Genomic DNA, 22478 nt, shown 5'->3' on the forward strand with positions numbered 1-22478 from the left:
ACCCCCAAAAAAACTAATATACCAACAACTGACAATCTACAAATATCTATCTAATGCAAGGAAGAGGGGGTACAAGGGCAGAGAGCAGGAGCAAGGCACAGGGGTAAAGGACAGATTTAAGAATCAGGATCGCAGGAACAAGGCTCTGGCAACAAGAAGGCAATCAGAATAGTGACACACTTTGGAAAGGGAGGAGCAGCCCTAAATAGCCACATGGCAGCTGAACACAGGTGTAAGTGATCATAGAAGCCTGCTGGCTTCTGGGAGACACCTGCTGGTGGACACTGGAACTGTAGCATTCAGCCCAGGGCAACACAGTGCCACCAGCAGGTGAACTCAATCCTAACACATGCTTATAGACCAGTAAACGTGTATGCAAGTAAATTACTGCACTCAAATTAAACATTTTCTATTTTTGTTTTACTGCTCTGTGCTCTATGAAGAAGAAATTTGCTTGCCTATACCCAAGATTACTAAGGTCTTTATACACAGTTTTTGGCCCCTTGCACATGGGTGTCACAAGTTCCTGGTCTTACAGGTGTAAATAAAGAGCATTTTCCTGCAGTAAATAATAGCAATTAATATTTGGCCTTCAATAAACTGGTTGTAGTAAACCTAACAAAGCTGATTTTGGATTGTGTTTTAGATCTTATAAGTGAATTTATTAAAAAAACTCTTTTGCCTGTTTATCCCATTACAGTAGCAGAAAATATAACAGTATTATGCTGCCGATATTTGTCAATGGTTTAACCTTGCTGTGCCTAATATGACATTTTTCCCACCATTTAGCTTGTGATTGCCCTCATGTTGGGAATAACTGTGAGGAGGAAACAGGCCAATGTGTTTGTCCTCCCAACACCATTGGAGATCAATGTGAGAAATGTGCACCAAACCACTGGGGATACAGCATTATCACTGGATGCAAGGTCAGTCAATCAATACATTCTCAGTAGGGTAAATAATGGTCAGACTGTTATTATATACTCACAAACATCAAGGTATGATTGCCAATGATAGTATTGATTAGTACTTTTTCTTGCTGAGGATTTGATGTGAACTTTGATGTGTCTCTTCTGTTTTAATATATCTATCTGGTGAACTTCAATGATAGTACGTGTACTGTATTTTCTTTTCCTACTAATATAATAAGTAACATGCTCCCAAATGTCGCATCACGGTCAAAGCAGTTATTACAATTTTTGAGAAAAATAATCTGGTAATATTTTTAATTAGCTGGAGTTTGACTTTTGTGTGAAGTATTTAATTTTCATGGAGAAATGGATGTTGCATTTAACTAGTAGAAAGAGAAACAGTTAATATGAAACGTATATATAAGCTTGTTGCTTGGCAGTATACATGACATTGTTTGCTTGATCATCATCATTTGTCTTGTAAAACAGTTGTGAAAGAAAAAGATCACAATGATCTAACACAACTTCAAAATGAGTGTCTAATTCAGTTAATGAATCCAATTACATTAATGACACAAGCAATTACTCCAACCAAACCACCACTTGTTAGTATCTTTTATTATTTATGGTAGTGAAGAAACATTGCTAATGTATTTATCAGGATCATGTATACAGGTGATTAGTATGCAAATGTCTCTTCTGTGTTTGCTATGTAACAAGCAGAGCTGAGTGGAGCCTAATGGTATGGTATAAAACCATGTGGGGAATGTGCTTGTCAGTATACACTTGCACTAGGTGCCAGTGCTGAATGCAAGTCATTTGACCTTGATCACATATCAAAGCTTCTAAAATAAAACCATCACAAGAATTTTAATAAAGTAGGGGCAATGTAAGAAAAAATACAGAATTTAGTGCTGGACAACGAACTTCAAGTCTTTCATCCCCTTCCAGTCCAGGCCATTTTTCAATTTGCAGTGCTGCCGCAATTTGAATTACTCAGACTTACAACACTGTACTCAAATGGCATTTTTATCATTTTTAAACTGTTTTCTTTTGGTAGTATTTATGTACCACTATTTATTTATTTTCTATATTTTCTACATTTCTATGGTAAAAAATAACCCGGATCAGTGTAAATGATTTATTTTGTGAGAAAGTAATAGAGTCTACAAACCATGGTATATACTGTATATTTAAAAATTGATTAGTCCTTATGTACTGACTGCCTATATCATTTTTGGAGGCCCTAAATTGCCTGGATAATACAAATACCCCCAAAATGACCCCTTTTTGAAAAGTCAACAGTTAAAGGTATTTACGAAGAAGCATGATGAGTTTTTGGAAGATGTTAATTTTTGACACAATTTTTTTGAAAATGTAGAATTGTTTTCACAACATTGTTATTTTACCAAGTTATTTCTCACGCACAGCATTGGCATACATACAATTAAATCCCAAAAACAGATTCTGCTTAGCCTCCTGAATATGGGGATACCGCATATGTAAGACTTTTTCATATCCTACATGCATAGAGAGACCCACAATTCAAGGAGCACCTTCACTTTTTTGCCACAAGTTTTTGGAAAATGAAGGAAAGAAAAGAAAAATGTATTTTTTTACACAAAGTTGTCAACTAATAAAATATTTCTCACACACTTCATAGGCATACTTAAAATAACACCCCAAAACACATTCTGCTACTCTTCCTGAATGTGGTGATACCGCATACATGAGACTTTTTCACAACCTAACCACATAGAGAGTCCCACAATCCAATGAGTACCTTCAGACTTTCTAGGGGCATAAATTAATCATCTGATTAACTGAATAACCATTACATTTTGGAGGCCCTGGTGCACTAGAACAGTGGAAACACTCACAAAATATTTTGGGGAGTAAACACACCAATGTATTTTTTAGGAAGCGAGTCTTTTGAAAACTTCATTTTTTTGCCACAAGTTATTGGAAAATGTGGAAATAAAATAAAAATATATATTTTTTTAATATAAAGTTCTAAATTTAATAAGATAATCTCACACACAGTATTGGCATACTTAGAATTTCAACCCAAAACACTATTCCTCCTGAGCATGGCGATACCACATGCGGGAGTCTTTTTCAGTGTCTGGACTGATTATGTACCAGACATTGTATCCTGTGTATCACACAAATCAACCAATTGTGTCACCACCAATGTACTGTAATAGTCTCCTGTGTATGAGTCTGGGAATATAGTTTAGTGTGGTGTCACCTATACAGTCCCAGTTCCTATAAGCCAAGCAGGTCTAGCCTACTGGAACGTGGCTGCCCCTAGGAATGCTATGTTCACTGTCCAGGAAGTACAGCCGGCTATAGAAAGGAATAAAAAAGAGTCCATGTGGTTCCAGGAGTTCACTTGTTTACAAGGAATGGCTGGGATTGTTTTTTTGCAAGAACGTAGTCTGCAGGGTGAGCAGATGGGTTCATGCCGCAGGCAATGACATAGTTAACAAATAGGAAAAGGACCAGTCCAGTCAGCAGAAAAAAACAATGTCAATAAACAGGCCAGGGTTAGTACAGACAGCAGGCAGTGGGAACACTGCACTGGTGTGGTGGTGATCAGGAAAACTGTTGTTGGCAGCATTGGTCTGATGACTGTGGGTCTTGTGTAGCAGTAATCAAGAACACTGTTGCTGGCTTACTTTGGTCTGGTGACACTAGGGACTAGTGTGACAGCAAACAGGAACACTGCTGCTGGCTTACACCAGTGTGGTGACACTGGGACTGGTATAGCAGTGATCAGGGAAAATTAGACTGGTGTGGCAGTAATAAGGAACAATATGACTGGTGTGGCAGTGTTCAGGGACACTGGGACTAGTGTGGCAGTGATCACGGACACTGTAACTGGTGTGGTGGTAATCAGGGACACTGTAACTGGTGTTAAGGTGATTAGGGACAAAATGACTGGTGTGGCGATGATCAGGGGCGTTGTAACTGGTATGGTGGTGAACAGGGACATTGTAACTGGATTGGCCATGACTAGGAACAATGTGACTTGTATAGCAGTGATCAAGGATATTTTGACTGGTGCGTCACTGATTAGGGACACTAAGAGTAAGTGGTGTTGATTAGAGACACGGACTGGTGTGGTGGTGATTAGGGATGCTGACTGACGCTGGCTGATTAGGAATAGTGACCGGCAGAACTGGTGACACTGCTGCTCTAGGAGGAAAAATCAAGATTTGTCTTCTTTTATACTGTGATTGCTTATAAGCAGTGTGTCTTTAACCCCTTGGAGCCTAAGCCTTTTTCTTTTCCCCCCAAACATTATATATATATATATATATATATATATATATATATATATATATATATTAGCAGAGAGTTAAATGGCGATCGTTGCAATATTTTATGTCAAACAGTTTTTGCACAGCGGTAATTCGAATGCAATTTACGCCGAGTAAATAGATACCTAACATGCCATGCTTTAAAATTGCGCACACTTGAAGAATTGCGGGTACCTCAAAAAAATTTTTAAAAAATTAAATTGCGGCATAGTTTGAATATTTGACTGTGAGATACACCCGTGGGATACTGTTGTTGTTTTGTTCCGCTATTCAATAAACACCTTTCTAGGGCAAGATCATAAATTACAGAAATATGAGGAGAACGTCAAATAGGGGCCGTGGCCTGGGTCGTGGTGCTGCTGGTAGAGCTCCTGTTGCAAGGAGAGGACGTGGTCAATCTGTGCCAGCTACACGCACAAGTGAAACACCTTCCTCAAGTGTGAGTAGGCGACACAACCTGCAGCAGTATTTGGTAGGGCATCATGCGCCTCTACAAGTGTTGAGGCTTTCTTTTGGTGGAATTTGATCACCACTGCATTTTTTATTTTTTGCGCTCTAAACAAAAAAAAGAATGACTGTTTTGAAAAAAAAAAAAAAAAACAATACTTTTTACTTTCTGCTATAAAACATATCCACTAAAAAAATTGAAAGAAATCGAATTTCTACGTAAATTTATATGTATTCTGCTACATATTTTTGTTTAAAAAAATTCCCAACAAGCATATATTGCTTGGTTTGCGCAAACGTTATAGTTTCTATAAGCTATGGTGTGTATATATACTGGAATTTGTATTTATTTTTATTCTAGTAATGGCGGCGATTAGCAACTTATAGCATGACTGCAATATTGCGGCAGACAATCAGACACTAACTGATACTTTGTGGGAACCAGTGACACTAATACAGTGATCAGTGCTAAAAATATGCACTGTCACAGTACTAAAGACAATGGCTGGGAAGGAATTAAACATCATAGGGTGATCAAAGGGTTAACTGTGTGCCTATGAAATAAAGGTGTACCGCACTATGGATAAATGCAATTAAGGCAGGTTGTTGCTGTATATTGACCACGGAGGGCTTAGGTAGCCCAGGACCGATTGTTCCCTATAATTGAATATATATATGCATATATGCCCCCATTCCCTGCCTGAAGTACTTTACATACTAAGGAGAGGTTATTCCTGCTACCAACCAGAGTACAGAGGTTGGAAATCCAATATTCCAAGGAACGCATAGGAAAGGCTGCTTCTCGTCCTACTCTAAGCCACTTTTATATAACATTAGATCCATCATAGCTATGGTGTAATATATACACATATATATTTTGAAAAGATACCTAAGAGTGGACCCCTACCTTTTCTGGCTGCGATCCCTATTGAGGAGGCTACATTAAGGGTAAACCCTGAAGCCTTCCTTCTGGGGACACATTTGGGACTTAAAGTATCGGATCCAGTGCAATAAATTTGTTCATGACGTCTGTAAAGAATTTATATTTTCGGAAGAAACATCTTCCAAGCAGCATCTAGTATCGCTACAACCTTGTCGTCTAGCATGAGTCACTACCAAGAAGGAAATACCGGTCTGTTATGGTCTCTCAGGCCCTGAGGAAGCCTTGAGCGAAACGCGTCGGCTTGCTGGGGACCTACTCTGACCGAATCCAGCTTGAGACCCACTCTCCATCCTACACAGGCTTTTTTTCTGGTCATATCCCCCTAAGGGATTGGTTTCTATATTGCTAGTGACTCACAATGTTTGATTTTAGTATTGTATGTCAGTCTGTTGTTTTTTGAGTATACATGGTTGTCCATGTGTAGTTTTATCCTGTAATCATCAATAAAATGTATTTTGGTTTTATATCAATTGGTTTTTGGTCTGATCCTTCTACTCCCACTGGCCTGCAAAGCCCCATCTTTTTCTATCCTATTTTTTATAGTTTCTATAAGCTATGGTGTGTATATATACTGGAATTTGTATTTATTTTTATTCTAGTAATGGCGGCGATTAGCAACTTATAGCATGACTGCAATATTGCAGCAGACAATCAGACACTAACTGATACTTTGTGGGAACCAGTGACACTAATACAGTGATCAGTGCTAAAAATATGCACTGTCACAGTACTAAAGACAATGGCTGGGAAGGAATTAAACATCATAGGGTGATCAAAGGGTTAACTGTGTGCCTATGAAATAAAGGTGTACCGCACTATGGATAAATGCAATGTGCTATACCTAAATGCAGCTGTTCAAAAATAAGGTGGTGACCAAATTTCTCAAAGTGCAGTGCCAAATTACAGCGCAAAGAGGTATTGAATGATGAATAAAAATACCATTAATTAATAAATAATAAAGTGCAACGTGCAATTCATGTGCAAAAAATCATGTGGCACCCCTGCTTCAGGGTTGCATAAATAATACAATGAGTGAAAAATACAATAAATATATAAATAGTGCCAGTCCAATATATATGCAAAATATGCAGTGATATTCCAATAAATAGATAATAGCAACAAAAGTCCAAAGAAGTCCCAAAAAGTGCTTGAGTGCCAAGAGGAAAGTGCAAAATCATGCCATCAATTCAGTGCAGTGAATAGTGCCGATCCTCCCCCTTTGGATATTCAACTTACCGGACTGAGATGACCCCTAAGCTATATAGCTAAAAGGGTCGGCAGAGCTCGTGTCCCAGTAAGGAACCTGGTATAGAAATCCTTAAGGATAAGGTATCTGTGACTTTCAGTGGCTCTCAATGACCCGATGCACATAAGTGGAGAAAAGAAGCTCACAATAGTGTAACTCCGACATAGACTTTTAATGTATAGAAACAAGAGTAAAACTCACATTTGGTAGCATAAATTCAGGCAGACAATGAATAGAGGCAAGTCTGGAATCCTTCCTGGCCACGGTGTGCGCTCCGGATCTCTCCTTGGTCCCGGCGTGCGTTCCACCGTACCGGAAGTGACGTGCCGATGACCGTAAACTGGAAATTGCGTTGATGCGTTTCGCCCTCCCCTTTGGGCGTTATCAAAGACGTATTTCCGGTCTGCGGTGATGGAGGTGATATATATACCTCCACAACTAATTAGCTAGATCGACTTCCTGTTCCTGTTGGGTGCACTAAGCTTCATATACACCCAACAGGAAGTCTAGCCACTGTTTTTGTGTACTGTGTTAGGTGCTTTTACTATGGAAAGTGGTGGATTTTATTCCCTGCTTTGCAGGGACACAACATCTATTACTCTCCCTTCTGTCAGATTGGAACTCTGTCTTGTTTTCATAGGCAGAACTCTGTTCTGTGTCTCTGCCCAATGATCGGTTGGTTCCGGCACACATCCAGAGCCTGAGACCTGCAGATTGGCTTCTGGTGTAATCACAGCCAAAGCGGCCTGCTGGTGGTGTGCGTGTGGGCCCCGAGACAGAAGTGCAGAGTCACCCTGCAGCAGTATATCTGCTATAGGGTGGTCTTGAAGTGGCTAAAAGGAAATAAAGGTGAGACCCTCTTATTATACTTATTTTATATTTAAAAGGTTAAAGTTTTGTCTGGAAAGTGCAAAGTTAAGGGACACATTTTACTGGTCCAGTTAAATGTGCCTGCAAGCCTTTGAGAATAGTCAAAGTAAACATGGTCCCTTCCTAATGCATAATTTGGTTGGTTATTTCTATTTTACAGACCCCAAAAATGACAGGTTTTAAAAGAAATAGTCACTGTTTTTATCAAGCATATGCAGACCAAAAGAAGTACAGTACTGTAAAGTTTAAAAGATAAAAATGTTAAAATTATAATAATGAAATGCAAAGGTTTGTACCTTTTTCTTGATATGGATATTTTACAATCCGTCTCCTAGTTGCCAATAAAATGGGGGATTTACCAAGAATATTTCAGAACATTCAGACAAATGCATTAGATCTTTATTTACTACAAAGGAACAGAAAGAAGTCTTTTAATCTGCTTGATCAAAAAAGTTTAAGACTGAATTTCCTACTGAGTTAAGGAGCTAAAACTGTTGTATACATTTTTTTCAAACAAAGACTTTACATGAGCTAATACATAAGTTTGCTTTAAAGATGAATCTAATTTTAAAATGTATAAGATCATAAAACATATTCAGGCTTGAAAAATATATTTGTAAATATACCCTTTCAACTTTTCTCTTTCTCTTGATGTACTGTAATTGCAAAAGAATCCTGCCAGTACAAATTCCCTTCTGTTTGTCTACTGCCGACAATGGAATCTTGGTTTAGGGAGTTATCAAAAAGACAGCCCCAAGATTTCTTTAGCAGTACATCATCCTTGGAGATTCTGGTTGAAGTGTGATCCTATAACAGCTACGAGATAGATCCAGAATAACACTTTGTCAAAATAACTAAAGTAAGTGTGACTATTAACTTTTTTTATGGTAGAGGCAAGATTCACAAGTTTAGGTAGAACAAGCAGGAACTATACATATAAAATAGAAGCAAAAAAAAAGTGTGTGTTCCAGAAATGTTTTAGGTACACAGTGATTATTGACAAAGGGTGAAAAAGCCTTCTAACTTCTATATGAGATAATTTATGGTCTAGCAGAATCCCTTATACAGTAGCAGAGAAATAATTGTTAACAATAGCATGGTCAGTATGATTAGGTTGTAGAGGACATGGAAGGGTTCCTCCAAATCTTGTTAAATTTTCTAGGAAAACCTCTGGCCTTATATATTATTCTAAAAATAGGAAGAACAGTATTTACTAATTGTTTCCAATTCTTAAGGCATTATTTTCCAAAAGTTCTTCTGAATCTTGTGTAATAATGCAGTCGTCCTACCATAAAACAAAAGTCATCTCAGAAAGATTTTCTGAGCACCTCAAAGATCCACATTATCAAATACCTCTAACAGGCACCATTTTGGGCAACAGATGTTGGGGACTTCAGCGTTTTGAAAAATAAATTCCGATACTGAGACCAAAATGGTCTAAACATAGGGCACTTCTAGATAATATGTACAGTATAACAGCCCCATCAGCTCCCTGACATTTATGTTGTCCCTTTTCCCCATTTTCAGTAGCCGATTTATTGTAAAGTAGACCCTATGAAAATACTATATTTGGATGAGTCTTCCTCAACCTAAATGCTCTATGCTAAAATTTTGAGGCATTAACCTCATCCCAATCCTGTTTCTCTATATCCGGAATGTCTTTGTCCCATTGTGCCTGGATTCAATGGTTTACCCTGTGATAAAATACCAAACAATCTGGAAATCAATTTAGAGTGAGATGGCTGTAAAAGTACTTTTTCTAAGAATGGATGAATACTCACAGTTGCTGACTTAGCATAGTAAAGTGTCGCTATAGTACCTGTTGGTGGAGGAGGATGGGGTCCCACCCCATCTCTTCCCATCATCTATTATGTTCTCTCCCCTCTTTCATGCATCCCTTCTCCATTCTAATTCCTTCCCTATACCCACCCACCCCGTACTTTACAATATCTTAAAAATTGGTAGTCATAACCCCCAGTATACAGATTCTAGCTTTGCCCTGCCTTTACCTCTTCCCAGACCAAGTGACCCTGTCTGGTCCTGATTAGAGTTTGTAACGCTCCTGCGTTTTTATTGTAAGCTGGATTTGCAGCTGCAGAATCTCCACTCAGTAGTCATGTAGAGATGTGTTGGAATACCAGATCCAACTCTCCAGACTCATCACTGTGGGCCTGTCTACTTCAGCATACAGATATACACACACTCAATAAGATGTTCCTGGAATGATAGGATGTATATGATAGTATGGAGGTGATGTGCTGAAGGGACAGGTGTGAGCAGTGACAGTAATGGTAAGCACTTGATAGTAATGTTCAGGAGAGTAGTAGATGGTAATAGGTAGAATGCAGATAGGTTAGTAATCATGTATAGTAACAGGTGGTAAGGACAGCAGATGACATAGACAGGATAGACTAACCCAGTGCAAGGATAGATGGTAGTAGACTCAAGAGCTAGCAATCTATGTAACAGTGCAGATGGTAGAATTAGTATGCATAGATAGTAACAGTCCTTAATGTGCAGAAGATGATAGTGTAAGTTAGTTATGGAGGATTCCCCTGTGGGGTACTTATCACTAGTAAGGTTTAGTAAGTAGAGGGGTCCAGTAGTGAGGGAGTGATCCGGTAGCGAGATACGGGATCAGATGCGAGGTTCCGGTCTGTTCCAGGTAAAGGCGAATAGCTGGAGGTTCCGACAGCAAGACAAGGCTTGTGAGCATGTAGACACACATTGAACGAACAACGTGAGAGAGAATGCTGGCGATTGAAATAGCCGCTCAGCGGCGCTCAGCGATGACGTCATCCGTCTTAAAGGTGTATGCGTTCCACCTAACTAGAAAGGTGGGACGCAATGTTTTGAAAGGGAAATGGTAAATAAGCGTACCAAAGGTACCAGAATCGTACAGAGTTGAGCGGACACCTGGATGTCCGTGTTCGGCGGGTTCGGCCAAACTTGAAAAAAAAGTCCAGGTCCGTGTCCCGGACTTTTGCCGAACTTTTCCCGTACACCGAACCCCATTGAAGTCAATGGGGACCCGAACTTTAAGGCACTAAAATGGCTCTAAAACACCAAAGGAAAGGGCTAGAGTGCTGCAAATGGCAGCAAAACGTAGTTAAGAGCATGGCAAGTGCTCTGCAAACAAATGTGGATAGGGAAATAACTTAAAACAACAAAAAAACCCAGAAAAATAAAACAATGTTCTTCATCTCTGAAGGACGAGGCCCATATGGAGTAGGAGGGAGGTTGAGGTGGTGGTGGATGTGGCGGTGTCATAGGCGTGTGCACAGGGTGTGCCGGGTGTACCTGGGCACACCCTAATCACCTAGGGCACATTAGCATCATCGCTCTGTTTACCAGTGAGGAGATGGGAAAGATCTCCCTCGGACCTGCTCTGCTCTATTTCACTTTGCCAGCAGGGAGAGTAATGTATCGGGGCCATGTACATGTAGGCAAACACATGCATGTGTATTTAAACTTTGGGGTGCACATCCTAATGCAATAGGCTGCGCACACCTATGGGCGGTGTAGGTGGAAGCGGCGGTGGAGGAGGACGAGGTAGCCAACACTGCTTTTTTTCAGAAATTTTAAATGAGGGTACACCCCAAAAGAGTGAGAGAGCAAAAATAGAACAATGGCTGGGTAAGGTCAGTATCCATCGCTATTCTGCGCAAGGTACGGAAAAGTCCCGTGGGATCCATGCCTGGTTCATTTTAATGAACGTGAGCTTGTCCACATTGTCTCTGGACAGGCGGCTGCGCTTGTCTGTGATAGCGCCCCCAGCCGTGCTAAATACCCGTTCAGATAATACACTCCAAGGCGTAAAGGGCAAGCTCAGGCCATGTGCCCAATTTGGAGACCCAGAAGTTGAAGGGGGCAGACCCGTCATTCACTACATGTAGGCGTGTGCACACATACTGCTCCACCATGTTGGTGAAATGCTGCCTCCTGCTAAGACGTTCCATATGAGCTGCTGGTGCTGCTGTTTGTTGTGGCGTGCTGACAAAGCTTTTCCACATTTCGGCCATGCTAACCCTGCCTTCTGAGGTGCTGGCGGTGCCCTGGTTGTGTTGGCGACCTCTTCCTCCTCCTCCTCCTCCTCCTCTGCCTTGTGCTTCCACTGTGGCCCCGCTGTCAGGTGGGCATGCCAGCAGCATCGCGTCTACCAGCGTGCGCTTGTACTCGCGCATCTTGCGATCGCGCTCCAGTGAGTGAATTAAGGACGGTATGTTGTCCTTGTAACGGGGATCCAGCAGCGTGGCCACCCAGTAATCAGCACAAGTTAGAATGTGGGCAACTCGGCGGTCGTTGTGGAGACACTGCAGCATGTAATCGCCCATGTGTGCCAGGCTGCCCAGAGGCAACGAAAGGCTGTCCTCTGTGGGAGGTGTATCGTCTGTGTCCTCTGTATCCCCCCAGCCACGCACCAGTTATGGCCATGAGCTGGCCTGGGTGCCACCCTGCTGTGAACATGGTTCCATCTCCTCCTCCATCTCCTCCTCCTCCTCATCCTCCTCATCCTCCAGAACTGTGCCCCTGCTGGACAATTGTGTCCCTGGCGTTTGTGTGTGCAGGAACCCACCCTCTGAGCCCCTTGCGAATGACTGCCCTGAAAGCCTTGGAAATGTTACCTCTTCATCCTCCTCCTCCTCCTCCTCCTCCTCCTCATCCTGTGCCACATCCTCTTCCATCATCGCCCGAATTGTTTTTTCAAGGAGGCATAGAAGTTGGATAGTTAAGCTGAGAACGGCGTCATCAGCACTGGCCATGTTGGTGGAGTACTCAAAACAGCGCAATAAGGCACACAGGTCTCGCATGGAGGCCCAGTTATTGATGGTGAAGTGGTGCTGTTCCGCAGAGCGACTCACGCGTGCGTGCTGCAGCTGAAACTCCACTATGGCCTGCTGCTGCTTGCACAGTCTTTCCAGCATGTGCAAGGTGGAGTTCCACCTTGTGGGCACGTCACATATGAGGCGGTGAGCCGGAAGGCCGAAGTTATGCTGCAGCGCTGACAGGCGAGCAGCAGCAGGGTGAGAACGCCGAAAGTGCGCACAGACGGCCCGCACTTTCTGCAGCAGCTCTGACATATCGGGATAATTTTTAAGGAACCTCTGCACCACCAAATTCAGCACATGCGCCAGGCAAGGGATGTGCGTCAAACTGGCTAGGCCCAGAGCTGCTATGAGATTTCGCCCGTTATCGCACACCACCAGGCCGGGCTTGAGGCTCGCTGGCAGCAACCACTCATTTGTCTGCTGTTCCATGCTCCTCCACAACTCCTGCGCGGTGTGTGGTTTTTCCCCCAAACAGGCAAGTTTTAAAAATGCCTGCTGTCGTTTACCCCTGGCCGTGCTGAAGTTGGTGGTGAAGGTGTTACGCTGACCGAATGAGGAGGTGGTAGAGGATGAGGAAGCGGAGTAGGAGGAGTTAGGAACAGGAGGCAAACTGAAGTGCCCTGCAATCCTCGGTGGTGGAAGGACATGCGCCAAATTGCTATCCGCCTCAAGCCCATCCGCCACTGCATTTACCCAGTGTGCCGTTAGGGAGATATAACGCCCCTGACCGTGCTTACTGGTCCACATATCGGTAGTTAGGTGGACCTTGGCACAGATGGCGTTGCGCAGTGCACACCTGATTTTTTCCCCCACTTGGTTGTGCAGGGAAGGGATGGCTTGCCTGGAAAAGTAGTGGCGGCTGGGCACGTCGTACTGTGGGACAGCCACCGACATAAGGTTTTTAAAACTGTGCGTCTCCACCAGACGGAATGACAGCATTTCAAAGGCCAAGAATTTTGAAATGCTGGCATTCAGGGCCAGGGATCGCGGGTGGGTAGGGGGGGGTACTTCCTCTTCCTCTCAAGTGTTTGGGAGATGGAAAGCTGAACGCTTCCACGGGACATTGTGGAGATGGTTGGTGACCCAGGTGGTGGTGTTGCTGACAGATCGTCTGTTTGCGGGACGGCAGGTGCCGGTATCACTACAGATGTGGATGGAGCGGCCGAGACTGCAGCAGAAGAGGAAGCAGGATGAGCCAGAGATGTTTCTTGGTTTTGAAGGTGTCTACTCCACTGCAGCTCGTGCTTTGCACTTAGATGCCTGATCATGCAGGTTGTGCTCAGGTTGAGAAGGTTTATGCCTCGCTTCAGGCTCTGATTGCACAGGGTGCAAACCACTCGTGTCCTGTCATCAGCACATTTTCTAAAGAACTTCCACGCTAGAGAACTCCTTTGAGCTGGCTTTGGTGCGCTCGTTCCCTTGCTGCGTTGGGTAGTAGCAGGCGTAGTGTCTAGGGCACGCCCACTCCGCTTCTGCACCCTGCTCCCTCTTCTGCTGTGCTGGTGGCTCTGTGCGACCACCGCCTCTTCCTCCAAACTACTCAGGTCACCTGCATGACCTTCATTCCATGTGGGGTCGAGGACCTCATCGTCCTCCACATCATCTTCCACCCATTCTTCACCCCTGCCCTCCTTGTCGGTCTCCACAATTCTGAACGCCGCAGCAGTTGGCACCTGCATTTTGTCATCATCGGAGACGTGCTGCGATGGTCCTTGCATGTACTTATCTTGAGAAATAAGTGGTTGGGCATCGCTGCACTCAATCTCTTCCACTTCTGGGGCAGGGCTAGGTGGATGGCCCTGGGAAACCCTGCTGACAGAGTCCTCAAAAAGAAGAAGAGACTGCTGCATGACTTGGGGCTCAGACTGCTTGCCTGATTTGCAAGGGGGTGAGGTGAAAGATGGTTGGACATCGGCTGCAGGTGCCAACTCTGACCTTTCTGCAGTAGACTGGGTGGGAGACAATGTAAAGGAACTGGAGGCACTGTTAGCAGCAAACCAATCTACTATCGCCTCTACTTCTTCTGGCCTCATCACTTCTAGAGGCGTATGATGCCCTACCAAATACTTCTGCAGGTTCTGTCGCCTACTCACACTTGAGGAAGGTGTTTCACTTGTGCGTGTAGCTGGCACAGATTGACCACGTCCTCTCCTTGCAACAGGAGCTCTACCAGCAGCACCACGACCCAGGCCACGGCCCCTATTTGACGGTCTCCTCATATTTCTGTAATTTATGATCTTGCCCTAGAAAGGTGTTTATTGAATAGTGGAACAAAACAACAACAGTATCGCACGGGTGTATCTCACAGTCAAATATGCAAACAATGCCGCAATTTAATGTTTTTTACCCCAAAAGGGTGTATATTGAATAGCGGAATAGCAAAAAGGATAAAAAACGGTGTATCTCACACATACAAACACAGACTAGGCCCCGATTAAAATTTTGTACCCTAAAGGGAGGATGAGGAAGAGGAGTAGGAGGAGTTGGGAACAAGAGGCAAACTGAAGCGCCCTGCAATCCTTGGCGGTGGAAGGAGATGCGCTAAACACATTTAAAAGGTGTATCTCACACGTACCGATACAGACTATGCCGTAATTTAATTTTTTACACTCCAAAAGGGTGTATATTGAATAGCGGAATAGGAAAACTTTTATAATACGGTGTATCTCACACGTACAAACACAGACTAGGCCCCGATTACAATTTTTTGTACCCTAAAGGCAGGATGAGGAAGAGGAGTAGGAGGAGTTGGGAACAGGAGGCAAACTGAAGCACCCTCAAATCCGCGGCAGTATGAGATGCGCCCCAAAAATTGGAAAGGTGTATCTCACACGTACCAACACAGACTATCCCGCAATTTAATTGTTTTTACCCAAAGGTGTAGATTGAACAGCGGAATAGAAAATATGAAATCAAAAGATGTATGTATCTCACACGTACCGACACAGACTATCCCGCAATTTAATTGTTTATACCCAAAGGTTTTGATTGAATAGAGGAATAGAAAATATGATATCAAAAGGTGTATGTATCTCACACGTACAGACCCAGACTAGGCCCAAATTACTATTTTTTGTACCCCCAAAGGCAGGATGAGGAGTAGGAGGAGTTCGGAACAGGCAGCACCCTCAAATCCTCGGAAGTATGAGATGCACCCCAAAAATTGTAAAGGTGTATCTCACACGTACCGACACAGACTATCCTGCAATTTAATTGTTTATACCCAAAGGTTTTGATTGAATAGCGGAATAGAAAATATCAAAAAAAAGGTGTATGTATCTCACACGTACAGAACCAGACTAGGCCCCAATTACTATTTTTTGTACCCCCAAAGGCAGGATGAGGAGTAGGAGGAGTTCGGAACAGGCAGCACCCTCAAATCCTCGGAAGTATGAGATGCACCCCAAAAATTGGAAAGGTGTATCTCACACGTACCGACACAGACTATCCCGCAATTTAATTGTTTATACCCAAAGGTTTTGATTGAATAGCGGAATAGAAAATATGATATCAAAAGGTGTATGTATCTCACACGTACAGACCCAGACTAGGCCCAAATTACTATTTTTTGTACCCCCAAAGGCAGGATGAGGAGTAGGAGGAGTTCGGAACAGGCAGCACCCTCAAATCCTCGGAAGAAAGAGATGCACCCCAAAAATTGGAAAGGTGTATCTCACACGTACCGACACAGACTATCCCGCAATTTAATTGTTTATACCCAAAGGTTTTGATTGAATAGCGGAATAGAAAATATTATCAAAAAAAAGGTGTGTGTATCTCACACATACAGAACCAGACTAGGCCCCAATTACTATTTTTTGTACCCCCAAAGGCAGGATGAGGAGTAGGAGGAGTTCGGAACAGGCAGCACCCTCAAATCCTCGGAAGTATGAGATGCACCCCAAAAATTGGAAAGGTGTATCTCACACGTACCGACAGAGACTATACCGCAATTTAATTGTTTATACCCAAAGGTTTTGATTGAATAGCGGAATAGAAAATATGATATCAAAAGGTGTATGTATCTCACACATACAGACCCAGACTAGGCCCAAATTACTATTTTTTGTACCCCCAAAGGCAGAATGAGGAGTAGGAGGAGTTCGGAACAGGCAGCACCCTCAAATCCTCGGAAGTATGAGATGCACCCCAAAAATTGGAAAGGTGTATCTCACACGTACCGACACAGACTATCCCGCAATTTAATTGTTCATACCCAAAGGTTTTGATTGAATAGCGGAATAGAAAATATGATATCAAAAGGTGTATGTATCTCACACGTACAGACCCAGACTAGGCCCAAATTACTATTTTTTGTACCCCCAAAGGCAGGATGAGGAGTAGGAGGAGTTCGGAACAGGCAGCACCCTCAAATCCTCGGAAGAAAGAGATGCACCCCAAAAATTGGAAAGGTGTATCTCACATGTACCAACACAGACTATCCCGCAATTTAATTGTTTTTACCCAAAGGTGTAGATTGAACAGCGGAATAGAAAAAATGAAATCAAAAGATGTATGTATCTCACACGTACCGACACAGACTATCCCGCAATTTAATTGTTTATACCCAAAGGTTTTGATTGAATAGCGGAATAGAAAATATGATATCAAAAGGTGTATGTATCTCACACGTACAGACCCAGACTAGGCCCAAATTACTATTTTTTGTACCCCCAAAGGCAGGATGAGGAGTAGGAGGAGTTCGGAACAGGCAGCACCCTCAAATCCTCGGAAGTATGAGATGCACCCCAAAAATTGTAAAGGTGTATCTCACACGTACCGACACAGACTATCCTGCAATTTAATTGTTTATACCCAAAGGTTTTGATTGAATAGCGGAATAGAAAATATTATCAAAAAAAAGGTGTATGTATCTCACACGTACAGAACCAGACTAGGCCCCAATTACTATTTTTTGTACCCCCAAAGGCAGGATGAGGAGTAGGAGGAGTTCGGAACAGGCAGCACCCTCAAATCCTCGGAAGTATGAGATGCACCCCAAAAATTGGAAAGATGTATCTCACACGTACCGACACAGACTATCCCACAATTTAATTGTTTATACCCAAAGGTTTTGATTGAATAGCGGAATAGAAAATATGATATCAAAAGGTGTATGTATCTCACACGTACAGACCCAGACTAGGCCCAAATTACTATTTTTTGTACCCCCAAAGGCAGGATGAGGAGTAGGAGGAGTTCGGAACAGGCAGCACCCTCAAATCCTCGGAAGAAAGAGATGCACCCCAAAAATTGGAAAGGTGTATCTCACACGTACCGACACAGACTATCCCGCAATTTAATTGTTTATACCCAAAGGTTTTGATTGAATAGCGGAATAGAAAATATTATCAAAAAAAAGGTGTATGTATCTCACACGTACAGAACCAGACTAGGCCCCAATTACTATTTTTTGTACCCCCAAAGGCAGGATGAGGAGTAGGAGGAGTTCGGAACAGGTAGCACCCTCAAATCCTCGGAAGTATGAGATGCACCCCAAAAATTGGAAAGGTGTATCTCACACGTACCGACAGAGACTATACCGCAATTTAATTGTTTATACCCAAAGGTTTTGATTGAATAGCGGAATAGAAAATATGATATCAAAAGGTGTATGTATCTCACACATACAGACCCAGACTAGGCCCAAATTACTATTTTTCGTACCCCCAAAGGCAGAATGAGGAGTAGGAGGAGTTCGGAACAGGCAGCACCCTCAAATCCTCGGAAGTATGAGATGCACCCCAAAAATTGGAAAGGTGTATCTCACACGTACCGACACAGACTATCCCGCAATTTAATTGTTCATACCCAAAGGTTTTGATTGAATAGCGGAATAGAAAATATGATATCAAAAGGTGTATGTATCTCACACGTACAGACCCAGACTAGGCCCAAATTACTATTTTTTGTACCCCCAAAGGCAGGATGAGGAGTAGGAGGAGTTCGGAACAGGCAGCACCCTCAAATCCTCGGCAGTATGAGATGAACCCCAAAAATTGGAAAGTTGTATCTCACACGTACCGACACAGACTATCCCGCAATTTAATTGTTTTTACCCAAAGGTGTAGATTGAACAGCGGAATAGAAAATATGAAATCAAAAGATGTATGTATCTCACACGTACCGACACAGACTATCCCGCAATTTAATTGTTTATACCCAAAGGTTTTGATTGAATAGCGGAATAGAAAATATGATATCAAAAGGTGTATGTATCTCACACGTACAGACCCAGACTAGGCCCAAATTACTATTTTTTGTACCCCCAAAGGCAGGATGAGGAGTAGGAGGAGTTCGGAACAGGCAGCACCCTCAAATCCTCGGAAGTATGAGATGCACCCCAAAAATTGGAAAGGTGTATCTCACACTTACCGACACAGACTATCCTGCAATTTAATTGTTTATACCCAAAGGTTTTGATTGAATAGCGGAATAGAAAATATTATCAAAAAAAAGGTGTATGTATCTCACACGTACAGAACCAGACTAGGCCCCAATTACTATTTTTTGTACCCCCAAAGGCAGGATGAGGAGTAGGAGGAGTTCGGAACAGGCAGCCCCCTCAAATCCTCGGAAGTATGAGATGCACCCCAAAAATTGGAAAGGTGTATCTCACACGTACCGACACAGACTATCCCGCAATTTAATTGTTTATACCCAAAGGTTTTGATTGAATAGCGGAATAGAAAATATGATATCAAAAGGTGTATGTATCTCACACGTACAGACCCAGACTAGGCCCAAATTACTATTTTTTGTACCCCCAAAGGCAGGATGAGGAGTAGGAGGAGTTCGGAACAGGCAGCACCCTCAAATCCTCGGAAGAATGAGATGCACCCCAAAAATTGGAAAGGTGTATCTCACACGTACCGACACAGACTATCCCGCAATTTAATTGTTTATACCCAAAGGTTTTGATTGAATAGCGGAATAGAAAATATTATCAAAAAAAAGGTGTGTGTATCTCACACATACAGAACCAGACTAGGCCCCAATTACTATTTTTTGTACCCCCAAAGGCAGGATGAGGAGTAGGAGGAGTTCGGAACAGGCAGCACCCTCAAATCCTCGGAAGTATGAGATGCACCCCAAAAATTGGAAAGGTGTATCTCACACGTACCGACAGAGACTATACCGCAATTTAATTGTTTATACCCAAAGGTTTTGATTGAATAGCGGAATAGAAAATATGATATCAAAAGGTGTATGTATCTCACACATACAGACCCAGACTAGGCCCAAATTACTATTTTTTGTACCCCCAAAGGCAGAATGAGGAGTAGGAGGAGTTCGGAACAGGCAGCACCCTCAAATCCTCGGAAGTATGAGATGCACCCCAAAAATTGGAAAGGTGTATCTTACACGTACCGACACAGACTATCCCGCAATTTAATTGTTCATACCCAAAGGTTTTGATTGAATAGCGGAATAGAAAATATGATATCAAAAGGTGTATGTATCTCACACGTACAGACCCAGACTAGGCCCAAATTACTATTTTTTGTACCCCCAAAGGCAGGATGAGGAGTAGGAGGAGTTCGGAACAGGCAGCACCCTCAAATCCTCGGAAGAATGAGATGCACCCCAAAAATTGGAAAGGTGTATCTCACACGTACCGACACAGACTATCCCGCAATTTAATTGTTTATACCCAAAGGTTTTGATTGAATAGCGGAATAGAAAATATTATCAAAAAAAAGGTGTGTGTATCTCACACATACAGAACCAGACTAGGCCCCAATTACTATTTTTTGTACCCCCAAAGGCAGGATGAGGAGTAGGAGGAGTTCGGAACAGGCAGCACCCTCAAATCCTCGGAAGTATGAGATGCACCCCAAAAATTGGAAAGGTGTATCTCACACGTACCGACAGAGACTATACCGCAATTTAATTGTTTATACCCAAAGGTTTTGATTGAATAGCGGAATAGAAAATATGATATCAAAAGGTGTATGTATCTCACACATACAGACCCAGACTAGGCCCAAATTACTATTTTTTGTACCCCCAAAGGCAGAATGAGGAGTAGGAGGAGTTCGGAACAGGCAGCACCCTCAAATCCTCGGAAGTATGAGATGCACCCCAAAAATTGGAAAGGTGTATCTCACACGTACCGACACAGACTATCCCGCAATTTAATTGTTCATACCCAAAGGTTTTGATTGAATAGCGGAATAGAAAATATGATATCAAAAGGTGTATGTATCTCACACGTACAGACCCAGACTAGGCCCAAATTACTATTTTTTGTACCCCCAAAGGCAGGATGAGGAGTAGGAGGAGTTCGGAACAGGCAGCACCCTCAAATCCTCGGCAGTATGAGATGAACCCCAAAAATTGGAAAGGTGTATCTCACACGTACCGACACAGACTATCCCGCAATTTAATTGTTTATACTCAAAGGTTTTGATTGAATAGCGGAATAGAAAATATGATATCAAAAGGTATATGTATCTCACACGTAGAGACCCAGACTAGGCCCAAATTACTATTTTTTGTACCCCCAAAGGCAGGATGAGGAGTAGGAGGAGTTCGGAACAGGCAGCACCCTCAAATCCTCGGAAGTATGAGATGCACCCCAAAAATTGGAAAGGTGTATCTCACACGTACCGACACAGACTATCCCGCAATTTAATTGTTTATACCCAAAGGTTTTGATTGAATAGCAGAATAGAAAATATGATATCAAAAAGTGTATGTATCTCACACGTACAGACCCAGACTAGGCCCAAATTACTATTTTTTGTACCCCCAAAGGCAGGATGAGGAGTAGGAGGAGTTCGGAACAGGCAGCACCCTCAAATCCTTGGAAGTATGAGATGCACCCCAAAAATATGATATAAAATTGGTGATTTATCAATAACACATGTGAACAGCAGTGTCTTATATCAGTCAGCTCTGCTGCAGGCTATGGAGGGAAAAAAAAATTCCCCTTTTAAGTTTGTAATTTTTAACTAGATTAGTACAGACTATGCCACAATTTAATTTTTTTAACCCAAGGGTGTATATTGAATAGTGGAATAGAAAAAAGTGTATAACTTTTGGAATCACTCAATAATAGCACATGTGAACACAGCAGTGTATTATCACAGTCAGCACAGCAGCACTGAAGGAAAAAAGCTGCACACAGTGACTGATAAAAAATACTTTTCTCTCTCCTCCTCAGTGGGCAAAAAGATTGTGTTCACTGCACCCCACACACAGCAAAATCGATGTGGACCACTGACACCTGCCTATCTCCAGCCTCTCCCTAAAAGGATTGATAAGATCGGTCACTGCAAACCCCCCCCCCACACACAGCAAAATCGATTGTAGATCACTGACCCTAAAAATCAGCAGCCTCGCCCTAAAATGCCCTACAACTCGCCCTGCCTAAAACACTCCGACCTGTCCCTCAATTCTATTCGGACACCAATAATTTTTGCCTGTCTGTCCCTAATCAGCAGCCAGCACGTATGATGTGTGCTTTGTCCCTAAACTACAGCATAATGACGCAGCGGCGCTCCGTCTCGAACTTATAAAGACTTGGTCACATGCTTCAGATGGCCAATCACAGCTACTAATACATTTGTAGGCATGGCTGGGATGGCTTAAGGCACACCAGTTAAACGCTTGTTGATTGGCTGTTGAAAGCCCGCCATGAAAAGCGCGCCAATGCATACAAAACCTGGAAATAAAATGACCGAGCACGGATTTTTACCCGAACATACAGTAAAGTTTTCGGGTCCTTGTTCGGGTAACAAAAATCCAATTATTCGGGAAGAACACGAATAATACAGTCCGTGTTCGCTCAACCCTAGTCCTGTTGCTTTCCCAGTCATCTGAGGTCTTACCTGAGGTGGTTACCTAATCATACCTGGTAATGTTCACCCCAGACTTCCAGGCTGACCGAAAACCCACACC

General features: G+C 42.7%; 1 protein-coding gene across 4 annotated transcripts in view; it reads left to right on the forward strand.

The window, feature by feature from the left end:
• LAMA2 (laminin subunit alpha 2) overlaps positions 1-22478 on the forward strand; it is a 1405743-nt gene that overhangs the window by 879737 nt on the left and 503528 nt on the right. For all 4 annotated transcript variants that reach the window (XM_082249565.1, XM_082249566.1, XM_082249567.1 and 1 more), the window contains one exon: positions 790-926. In XM_082249565.1, coding sequence (XP_082105691.1) covers positions 790-926 — 137 coding nt within the window. The remainder of the gene's footprint in view (positions 1-789; positions 927-22478) is intronic.

Source organism: Pelophylax lessonae (assembly GCF_965119305.1).
Source record: "Pelophylax lessonae genome assembly, chromosome: 3".
In the NCBI taxonomy this organism is placed as follows: Eukaryota; Metazoa; Chordata; class Amphibia; order Anura; family Ranidae; genus Pelophylax; species Pelophylax lessonae.